We start from the raw sequence: 12,283 nt of genomic DNA on the forward strand, positions 1-12,283 counted from the left end.
GTGGAATATCTGAAGGCATACATATTACACCTGAGCTGAGGGAACTGCAGTGGCTGCCAATCAGTTACTAGGCTATGTTGCAGGTCTTGTTACTACTATATAAAGCCCTGAACAACTTGGGACCAGAAGGACCACCTGCACCTGTATAAAGGGTCAGATTAAAATATTTGTGTCTCCTGGGTGTCAAGGGATAGCTAAAGATCACCCCACAGTGAGTGGCTCAGGGGTTACGTGCCCTGCCACCTGTGCAGCCGTGGGCAAGCTGCATAGTCCCAAGGAGCCCAGTTGCCCCCCAGCTGGCAGTTGCGGACAAGGAAGGGGCTGGCTTGTGCAGCTGTGGCAAGCTGAGCAGGCTCTAGCCAGCTGGGATCGACTTGAAGGCAGTCCATTTCCATTTATCAGGCCCTAGACACTTCATAATTGTAGGTCCCCAATATAGAATTTACATTGTACCATAATCAGATCTATTTCCATGAGAATGCTGCTGCTGCTGCTGCTGGAGTCTACCCAGCTGCAGTTTCCAGCATATTCTGTGGGAGGAGACATGGGAATATTTATTTACCTTTGAGCAAGCTAGAAAACAAGAAGATGCTTTGTGGAGCTAGCTGCGAACAGAGAATATCCCAAGTTGTCTTTGTAAGTGATGGGAGAGGGGGTGAGTTTCTTAATAGCTTTTACTTGTTATTTTTCTCATGGGGTGCTTGCTTCATGAAGAAAGTAATTAATGGCAGATGACTGTGTCTTTGCCCTAATGCCAGCCATGCAACCAAGCCAATGTGCAGATCTTCCCTGTAGATGAATATCTCCACAAACCACCATAGTAGATCTCCTTATCTCTGTGTCACATTCTGCATCCTTACACCACTTACAAATCTCTATGTAAGTGTCTCCCTTAAAAATATTCAAACCTAGTGTTCTCTCTTCCCCACTTTTCCTCCCAGTCCTTCATTGGAATAGTGAGCCCCACTCCTATTTCTCTTTCTCCTGTTCTGTGTTTGGCTTCTGCCTCCTACCAAAATCTCAAACCAGCAGCACCCTTACACACACACACACAAATGCTGGAGCCTGGAGCCCTTACCCCCCTCTTAGCTTAGTGCAAGGGTCCCTTGCGAAATCTAATCCATAGCTGGGAGAAATGTTTGGTAATTTAGGAAAATGGGAAATGGGTGGTAATTTAGTCCATTCAACAGCATTATGAATATTTTTGCATAGTAAAGAAGCATGAAGAAACCTTTTTTATATAAAGTTGCCTTGGATAATACTGACTTGGGTTTGAGTACCAGTGACAAATTCTGCACACAGTCTTCTTTCTATCCTATAGTGAATAAATTTATCATTGAGATGGGCAGACCACATTCAGCACATGCCACACCAAATGAAAGGTTTTGTTTTCTTGTAGATATGTCTGTATCTAGTGATAAAGTAGCCTGGATAGCAAGGGCATTAATGATCTATGAATCAGATCTTGGATATGCATTCACAGATGAATTTATGTTGCTCTCATATATGTATGCTGACAGAAAATCCATGACTGAAATTATGATTGCCCAAATGACAGAGAAGCTGGTGACAAGGGGTGGTATTCAGTGCTAGAGCTACTCAGAGTAGATCCATTGAAATTAATAGACATGACTAACTTGGAAAATGGACTGCCTTCAAGTCGACCCTGTGAATAGGGTTTTCATGGTAAGCAGTATTCAGATGTGATTTACCATTGCCTTCCTCTGAGGCTGAGAGGCAGTGACTGGCCCAAGGTCACCCAGTGAGCTTCATGGCTGTATGGGGATTCGAACCCTGGTCTCCCAGGTCATAATCCAACTCTCTAATCACTACACCACACTGGCTCTCATGACTAACTTAGCTTCATTAATGCCAATAAGCCTACTCTGAGTAGGAGTTAAATACAACCCAAGGTTTCCAAATGTCAGTATTGCTTTTAGAATGAATCTCACCATTGTGAAGGGGAGTGCTGTTTTTCAAAGTTAAAAGGTATAAAAAAACTTTCTTAAGTCAACCATGGGACAGAAATGATTATCTTCACTTGCACTACTCTCAACTGAGCTTTTGCAAATAATGAATTTGAAGATGTAATCTGTGAGTTACTTTAATTTACATTTACTTAAGGCATAGCATACCTGTATGTCGTTTGTGAAGTAAAGACTGGGTAAACTGATAAATTAGACAATAATTTGCTTTAACTAAATCAATTTCTTTTGGTAGGCCCCAAACTTTGTATAGATCCTTGGGAGTTTCATAGATCCTAGGTACTATGCCTATTGCCTAATTGCTTAAGCAAGACTTAATTGTTATATGATACACCTGATGGATTATCCAGCCCAGCCTGTATAGGCCTATAGAATCACTTAGATCTGGGAAAATTTTACTCATGGCATTTCACTCTACAATCTCCTCTTTTGTGTAATTTTGTACTGCCATCATGTATTAGAGTCAAACCACATGTGACAGTGGCAGCCCATTCACCTATTATACAAGGCAGGTAGGTCTAATTTTAATATCAACAGGCCCATGGAAGCTCTAAGTTTCCTCTCTCCCCTGGATGAATTTCTTTCTGTGCTGTGGCCAAACTCCTCCTTCCCTTGACCAGCTCTGATACTGGTACTGAGCCAAGGCCAAGGTCCATAGAGAGGCTAAGCAGGGGAGAGAGGAGGGTTCAATTACCCTCAGTCATGCACCCCTTTATGCTAAAATTAGATCCCCATGTACCGCCCTGGGTTCCTGCTGGGAGGAAGGGCGGGATATAAATTAAATAACAAATAAACACGGGAGGACAAACATAGGAACAAATACTGTATGACAACCAGCATCACATCAAAAATTGGTTTTTAGCAGACTCCGCACCCAAGTAAAATTGCTATATAATATACCTGACTGAATATGTAATACCTGATTGAATTCTAAAGGGTAGGTGTGTATGTATCCCTTTTGGCCCCTAACCTTCTGGGTCCTCTTGGGAAATTGACTATATAGGCTGCATGCAATGAAGAGGAAGAATTGAGCGGAGAAAGTGGGTGGATTACATGTGTGAACCAGCCTTGACACTACAAGACATTTGCAAATTCCAAAAGTTCAGAATTTGCTTAAATTTTTAACTCCTTAGCCACAGACATTACAGATAAAGTACATTTGAAATAAAATAGATAAAATAAAAACAAAGTTTTACATTCTGACATTGCTGTTAATTACTTTTATATATATTTTTTAAATGCAGACTTCATTATGTAAAGGAGTATAATGCATTGCAAATAACTGCAAAATAGCCCCCAGATTTTGATATTTGAATTCTGAAACATTGACTCTGACTTGCATATTGAATGGAACTTACCTATACATGCACAATTTTAGAAATCTGTTAACAGTACAATGCTGTGTGGTCATCTGAGCATGAGGGCCAATTCATAGTTTCATACATGCATGTATATCATTTGATTGCTGTGTCCTTGATTGCTGGCAAATCAATGACCATTTAAAAGCATTATTTGAGATTATATAAAAGTTCTATCTGAGGTGTTTTATCTGTGATGGTCCCAGCCTTCACACATGCAAGTCCCTGCACACTTGCGGGTTTGGACTGGGACTCTGCTAGATGGTAGTAGACATATTTGTTTACAGTAGTAATAAACAGTATTTTGAAATAGAGAAGTCAGTGGGTCTGACACACACATGCAGTTATGGGCACTGTAGATAAACCACAGATGTGCCTCTACTGTCTGTGAAGTCCTCCAAAGCAAACTACAGGAAAGCATATTTAGGAAATTTAATATTTTAGGCTGCATGGGGATGTGTACTATATGAAGAGCAAGTGGTCTAAATTGCCTGTTTTAAAATATTAGTACATGTATATGTAAATGGCAGTTGTGAAATTCATTTTACCAGAAGGAATATTGCAGAGATCTGAGCTGGTATCAAAATGCCAACGGCTTTGTTACCCGTGTATTCCTCACTTTCTTCAAGTGTTAGTTTTATAGACGTGGGGAAAGGAGGGGGAGCAAACAGTTGTTAGGTTACTCAGTCAGCTTCCTCTCAGTGCATAGTTAGTGATATCAGTGTGTCATTAATGTCTAATTAGAAATGCAGTTTATTGAAAAGTATTTACAGTGAATGAGGCTCTGCACTCTACATAGGAAAAAAGATGATGGCACTGGGAGAGGAGAGAGAAGAGAAGCAACCAGCAAATCATTTCCATTGCTTATAGTTATTTATAAGAATCTAGGTAGATTTATAATGCCTTAAAACTGAGCAACATTAAAATAGTACGGTAGAGCATGCCTAGCAGGCGTTAAGTTCTTATGCCTGCACTGCAGCCTATTTCTGTTCACACTGGGCTTGGGAAGCAAACATTTATGCTTTGTGAAATGAAAGTCTGTTTTTGAAGACTAGCTGTCAGATATTTTTTGCCCTTCACACTTTCAGATGCTTAGCCTTTTTTGTTAGTTCACTGCAAAGTGCATGTTTGCCAGTCCAAAAAAAAAGGGGGAAAGGGGGGTAGAGTAAAGAGGGGGGGAGTCTTGACAAGTGCCCATGGCATCATTGTCAAGCACATGAGATTCCAGTAGAAGATGGCAGGAGGGTTGGCACAGAACATGCTTCCTTCAAGCCTATTACCTCTGGGGTACTTGACTCTTGAGAAGCTTTTCAATCCTTCCAAATGACATTATTCCCAACTGTCATCTGGTTTATTTGGAGCACGCTGTCTCGCAGATAAACATGCTATTTAACTGCAGGTCAAGGTACAGAGTCTAGCAAAATGCCTGGGATACATTAAATGGCACTGACATGCAGAGGGAGATGGAGAGAGATCAAAGTTGTCACCAGTATGCATGGAATTGGTCTGTACAGGGGAGGGGGACGCACCACAGCATACTGAAGTTTACTTTTAAAAACCATGATATGGCTGAACATTTAAAACTATGACCTGTCAAATGCTAGGGATTACGGTACTGTGTAATACAGAACACAAAGTTCAGTAGCATACCAGCCAAGGAGGATCTTTTATATCCTGGGGAACAGTTCAGTGGCGAGGGGTTGGAAAATGTGAACTCATTTCTTATAGAAAGAAAGAAATCCCTTCTCACAAAATAAAAAGGTGTGGATGTTATTTTTCTGCCTAGTGTGACAAATTATGTAGTGGTTTATTATAATAGCTAGTTTTCTTCAAGAAAGCTTCAGATTTTTAAACGGATCACTTAGATTTGATTATCATGTAAGCACTGTCATTTACAGTTTGGACAGTCTATGGGGTTATCTGGATTACTCTGAATATTTTCGCCAACCACATTTTATGCTTTTGCAAACTACAGATCACAGACTGCAATCCTAGTTTTATTAACATGGATACACAGTTCTGAAATTATTGTTTGATCATGTCCAGTATTTAACCATCCAGTTTCTTTTACCACTTTCTCTGAAGACTTATGCTGAATATTTTATAACAAAGGAAGGCATAGCTGTAGTAAAGGTATTCAAGAATCTTGACTAGATCTTCTAGTAAAATTGCAGAACTCTGCCCCAGGCACTCTATTTTGGATAAGAAACAGAATTAAGTAATGCCTCACTGAGGCTGTTTTTCTTCTTCTTCTTCTTTTTCCCTAAGAAAAGGAAGGTCGGTATTTAATCAGCCATTTTTTGGGGTGGGAGGAACAATTCATCTCAAGTACTTCATGGTCAGGGACAAACTTTTTCCTGTGGAAACCTATGGAATCAATTTATTATAAAGAACTCTCTAAAGAAATGAGAAGTAATTTTTTATTTATGAAATCTGACCAAACGCCCTGTATAATTGTATTTCATACACTGTTCTGATTTGGGAGTTTTGTTTTTCATTATCTGCAACTGTAATTTTGCTAGCAAATCACACAGTAATTTATTATTTTACAAAAGAAAACTACAGTACACACAAAACGTGGTACATAAATAAAAAGGAAAAAGAAAAAATGATTGAAATTAAAACTTCTTTTGCAATCAAAAGAAATTTTATTGCCTTTTGCTTAATTAAATGCCTCAGAAGTGTGTGAAACATTGTTGTAGTTTAAAAAAATTGTTACTTTGTAAATCACAGGGACAAAAGGGCTCTACTACAACTTTAAAGTTTCCGTGCACGTAAATGTCAATAGAGTGCCTTCTCCATCATCAGCACTAAATTCACATTGATGCCTCTTTTCTTCTCTGTATTGATCCTTCCATGAGAACGTAGATTTGTATCTGTTAATTAATGCGTCCTGAAACAGCGTTTGTATTAATCAGGCAGATAAGAAAAATTGGATGCCTGCACCCTCATGACAACCGTAAAAGTGCTGGCCCTGATAAAATCATGGACGGACCTCAATAAAAAAGTTCCTCCTTCCACTCAATAAACTAATCATCCTGCTTTTAATTATTCGGCAGAAAGATGTGTGGAGATTGGAGAATGTGTAAATCTATTTACTAACAGCAGTGTCTGGGAGGGAGAATGGGGCTGTCACAGGACATTGCTGCAGGCTACATTCTCTGTCCATCTGCTACAACAGAAAAACTGGTTCTTGAGAGAGGAAAGACAGAGATGTTGGAGCTAATTGAAAATATGCCTTCCTGTCTTGACCCTTTCAAATTATTATTTCTATTCAATTTCCTTCCATTTCCAGCAAGAAGTGTGGTGTTATCTGTTGTCATCTTTCAGAGAGGTTGTTTTGTGTGACAGTGTTTTTGATCTTGTTCCGAAGGCATTAAAAATGTCCTTTTACCACAATGCCACAAAACGTATGGTATGTAAAATAACAGCAGCAGCGGTGAGCAACATAGTAATAATGAAAAAAATGGTTGCAGTGTCCATTTGACACTGGCTTTTAACGTATGCCTGCTCACTTGAAATTATTGTCTTTTTATTTTTAACATGGTCATTTTTGAATTGCAGTAGTCTTAATCTAAACTGATGCCAGTGCCCCCCTTTTGTTTTCCATAATATTGTATATAGAATAAGGAAGGATCCTTAAAAGGGGGGGAGGACTAAATGAGTAACAAAGACAGACTGTTCTTTCAGCAGGATTCTTGTCAAAGCATATGTAAGCAGCTCCACAAACAATTGAAAGCTTTAGACATGTCTTAAGACCCCCTCAAGAAAAGCTTGACTAATCCCCTTTGATGATTTTATTAAGTACTTGATGGTTGCTGATGCCAACTGGCAAACCACAACATTTCACCAGTAGACCAGGAAATCACTTCTTCACTGATACTTTATGTGATGGAGGATATTAATAGTTGGAGGTAATAAATTAACAGCTACTGTAGACAGGAGCCTGAAAAGGTACGACAGTAAAGATATTTGCCCTTAGTGATCCTATTAGGGAGGAGTGAAACAAAAGCAAAAATTAAATACATTAAGAAGCATTATTAAATTTTCTGTCTCTCTCAAAAATGATGGTGGGATTACTATTCACTTGGCACTTTAATGTGCCATCCTGTTATATCAGTATTGTAGTAGAGACAGAAGCCATTACAAAAGTAATTAGTGTATTTTCTGAAGAGGGTAGGTCTTGCTTCTGTTTCTGCTGAGGTTGAAGTTCAAGAAGCACTTTGCTTGTTGTAATGATCATCATCTCCATTCTAGTAAGGTATCAGAAAAATTCCCCCTTGGAAAAAGTGTTCCCTTTTGTTACTTACTACTGCTACTAACAACAACAGCAATAATAAAAAACAACCTTCTTTTAAAGTAGACTTTGAGACCCTTAAAGTGAAATCCTATACATGTTTGTTCAGAAATAATCCCTGAGGTTAGTGGGACTTACTCCCGCAAGTGTAGGTATGCAGCCTTAGTATATGTAATATCAGTCATGACCATTATTGTCAAAGTGTTCCTTAAATGGCCATTTGATCTAAATAATGTTAATACCTTAAGGTATGAAATCAGTCCTCAGTGGGATAGGTAAAAAAAGTACTTAGGGTAATATATTCTGAAACAATGAGAAGGTAAAATGCAGCAAATTCATGTTGCTAAGAAAAATCCCCAGAAATTTAATATAACCCTAGTGTAAAAGGCATGAAAATACAAGTTTCTATGAGGAACCTTTTACTTTAATTATTTTAAGTCAATTGATCTTAGCGATCAGGGAGGGTAGATTCCAAAGATACAGATTTATAACTTACATAACAACAACAAGCACAAAATAGTAGTTATAATGCAGAATTATGATGGCCAGGATCGTTTTAATTATGTTTCTGTGTACTTTGTTTCCTGGTTTAGGATTTTCCACTTTATCGCTTGCTGACCAGATGAGCCTTCTGCAGAGTGCTTGGATGGAGATTTTGATTCTAGGCGTTGTATACCGATCACTTTCCTTTGAGGATGAGCTTGTCTATGCTGAAGACTATATCATGGATGAAGATCAGTCTAAATTAGCAGGCCTTCTTGACCTCAACAATGCCATCCTGCAACTGGTAAAAAAATACAAGAGCATGAAGCTGGAGAAAGAAGAGTTTGTCACCCTCAAAGCTATCGCACTTGCTAATTCAGGTTGGCAAACTGGCATGATGGCTCATGTCATTCCCTCCCCCTTTCCTCTAATACCTTCTGCATGACAATTTCTAAACATGACAGTAGGAATAAGCAATTCTTAGACATAATACTACAGGACAGTGCTGAATGGCTTGAAACAAAGTAGTTCAAATTAAGGAAAAATCTAAGTTTATAAGCATTTGTTGCACAGGGTTTCTAATTTGGGTAAAAGATATCAGAAAATTCAGAAAGTATTAAAAGCAAAGATGCTTTTCAATAAACAAAGGTTGTTCTACTTAAATCCACTGCATAATGCAGATAAGTCTAATCAGTTCAACAGAATGGATGGGCCCATGACTAAATGTAGTATATGATCTACTTCAATCCAGCTCCTAAACACACTGAACTCAATAAGTAAGGTGAACACCGGTTGTATCAGAGAAGGGAACAAATCGTTTAATCTTGCAGGAACTCTTCTTCACCATACAAATTTGATTTTTATGGTAGCTGTTTCAAAGACAGATATAACTTGTTCAGAAGGGGTTAAGAAATCAAGGAGTGATTCTTCTCTGCATTTGAACTTAAATGTGCTGAAGCAGGGAGCCAATGTCTGATAAGTAAAAAATCGTTTGTTCTTTGTTGTTTTTTTCTTTTGTGTCTCCCTAATGCTTTATTGTGGTCTTAAGTCCCTTTTAGCATTTGCATAAAGTTCATGATAGATTCCTCTTTAATGACGTGCCGATCATTAGATACCTGTGTGTCAATAACATGCTCTGATGTTATGTACCATTGACAGTCACACCGTGCCCCTCCATCTGCTTTTGTTTTGACCCTATCTTTGAACTTTATCTTGGTTGCTGGCCAGTAGTTTTCCCTTTAATTACAAGAAGGAAACTGTCAATAGAATCTGTTAAATGGGATGCAATGAGTGGCTTGAATGGGCGGACGGCTATTTGTTCAAATTCTGCAGCATTCAAGGTATTGACAGTTTGTTTTCTGGGGCCATATGTGACGATCAATCTCAGGCTGGGCTCAGCCGCGCTGAAAAATGAAAAACCAGATTGCTTTTGCTTACTTGTGGATGACGACTTGTGATTTGGCGCGGTCCTAGTGAGATGAGACCTTCTGCCCAAATTGCCCCCCCGAGAGCCAGGATGCGTGACTGTTTTTAGAAATAATTTTTTAATTGATTTTGTAATTAACAGTTCATCTACAATATTGATGCATGAATCGTCAGATTGATAGGAGGAAAATTGTTTTCAGCAATGAAGTTGTACTTTCCTATTTGTCTTCATAATGGGATCTAGCATTTTGCATTTTTAATTAAGGTTTTAATTTTTTAAAAATGCATGACTAAAAGATAACTCTTAAAATACAAACTTTTCCCATTGCTATAAGTGTACATACATTTTATTATCATACACATTCTAGTTCTAGTGGCAATCTCAAATTCTCATTTTATTTGTACAAGGATGAGTGTATCGTTCCCTAACATAATATTATGAACCATCATATATGGTAGCCATATAGTTACTGATACAAATGGGATTATTTATAAAACTAGAAACCAAATACATTGTATAGAAATACTTTTAAACATTTTCAAAGGCAGCTAACCTCTGAATATTTGGAAGTGATTGAGAGAGTATGTCAGTCTGACCTGCAGAGATTTAGTATGACATTCACTGAAATTATCAGCTTAGCATAAACATCTGGCTTGATTATCAATAATAATTAATGTTCTTTTATGCTCTAAATCAGTGAACTGATTTAATGGTAACCTTCCTACCTACTTCCCTGTTCCACCCATGCATAAACATATAAGACCCATGTCCATAAAAATATCACAAGCAATGTAAATTCAATTCATAATGGTTTGAAACAGGACATTTGTTCAAGAAGACTTATGAATATCTGCAGCTCAGGTTAGGAGGCAGAGGAGGTCCAGATGTGTTCTGATGCACTCTCCTATCTTGTCCCCAGGTTTTCATAGTCACCTCTTGGTTTGAACTGAGATGGGAAAAATGGGTCATTGGATCTGCTAGTATAGCTCCATTAGCCTGAATGAACAGCCCCTGTAAGCTTCCCAGTGTACTGTAATGGGCAGGAGGCTGGCCAGATGCAGCTCTGCTGTTTTTCCTTTCCCCCATCTTCTGGGATTCAGCCTGTGTCCAGGATATCACCTACTTAAGTATTGGATGCAGTTGGCTGGTGGAAAGGGAAGTGGCTTTGCCTAGCATGTGTTCTCCAAAGACAAGCACTCCTAACCCTCCATGGGTCTGCATAAATGCAGAACTTCCACCTCTGTGTTATTTAATTTAATACATTTTTGTTCATCAATTCTACAAAAAGTTCAGAGTGATGTTTCCCATTTTTTATTCTCACAACAAAGCTCCATGAGGTAACTTTCCTCTTTCAACAAGCCTTTTAGGTTGACACCTATCCCAGTTTCCATCTGTGTTGGAATTGCTTTTAATATGTTTTTAAATCTTTTTTAAAAAACAATGTTTTTTAGTCTTTTTTTTAAGATGTCTTAAAAGATTTTTAAAAAATGTTTTTAAAGTTGCTTTGTTTTAATGTATTTTAAGGTCTGTTTTTATGATGTTTTAAAGTGTTTTTAGTGCTTTTGTTGCTGCCCTGGGCTCCTGCTGGGAGGAAGGGTGGGATATAAATAAAATAATAAATAAATAAATAAATAAGGCTGACAGATATCAGTTGGCTGTAATGTTGCCCATTCTGGTTAGTGCAGATATACTGTATCTGTCCATGACTAAAGATGAGTCATTAGCAAAAACAAGCCACTTGATTTGAGTCCAATACAATTGGTAATAATAATAATAATCAATGGATTTACGTAACTCCAAAATACTGGTGATGAACATTGGCTAGGAGCTGTTGCCAAGTAATTTGAAAACACTGGAGGTGAAAAAATCCCAATCTTCAGCTATGTACTGTGGGCAACAAACAATTTGGCACCAATGAGTGCTTTATTTACTCGCGCAGAAAAAATGCCTTTGAATATTTTCCAAAGCATGTATGTACCAATTTCTTCAGGCAAACAGGCAGGTGAACTGTTTGCAGCATAATAAAAGGGGTTCTCTCTGTCACTTAGTGCTCTTACTAAGTGCTCCCATGTATTGATTGGGAAATGCCAAATGGAAAGGTGTAGGTTCACAGGTTTTTAAATTATTTCATCAAGAACGAAACAGTGGTTTGTACTTTTAGGCTATAGAGTTTAAAAAAGATTTTGCATCTCCAATCAGCTCAAGTGCCAGAGAATTTCCAATTCCTTTTGCACACCAGATACAGATACCTTCTGTCACTGACTGAACTCTTTAAAAAGCTGCTCATTGTAACTAGGAATGGATGAATCTTCCAATTTTGATTTCTGTCAGTTTCTCATTTTTCCAATCTTAAATTCAGTTTATCCATTTCTTTTTGAAGGTCACCATGGAAGTTTATATTATAATAGATATATTTGCAAGCAAATATCTGTAATATAATGCATTTTTGCACATTATTGTCACTAATATACTTCTGTGCACTTGTCCCCTAATATATCTTTCTTAGTAGTTAGTTTTTGATTGGCGAATCACAAAATTCAGAGAAGTACAAATTTCAAAGAATAGCTGTGTTTCTGATTGCATGTTTGGTTCAGGAAGTGTGAATTAAGTAAATTTGTATCAAAAACAGGACCAAATAACCCCCTCCCAAACAAGCCCTAATTGTAACACCAAAAAGGATAATAATAGAGTTGCCATGGCAGGTATAAATAGTGAAGTGGAGAAAAGATCCAGT

General features: G+C 38.0%; 1 protein-coding gene across 9 annotated transcripts in view; it reads left to right on the forward strand.

The window, feature by feature from the left end:
• Nucleotides 1-12,283, forward strand: part of ESRRG (estrogen related receptor gamma) — a 791,879-nt gene that overhangs the window by 756,930 nt on the left and 22,666 nt on the right. For all 9 annotated transcript variants that reach the window (XM_061625191.1, XM_061625194.1, XM_061625192.1 and 6 more), the window contains one exon: nt 8,234-8,503. In XM_061625191.1, the coding sequence (XP_061481175.1) occupies nt 8,234-8,503 (270 nt within the window). The remainder of the gene's footprint in view (nt 1-8,233; nt 8,504-12,283) is intronic.

This window comes from Rhineura floridana, chromosome 4 (genome assembly GCF_030035675.1).
Source record: "Rhineura floridana isolate rRhiFlo1 chromosome 4, rRhiFlo1.hap2, whole genome shotgun sequence".
NCBI classification, from domain to species: Eukaryota; Metazoa; Chordata; class Lepidosauria; order Squamata; family Rhineuridae; genus Rhineura; species Rhineura floridana.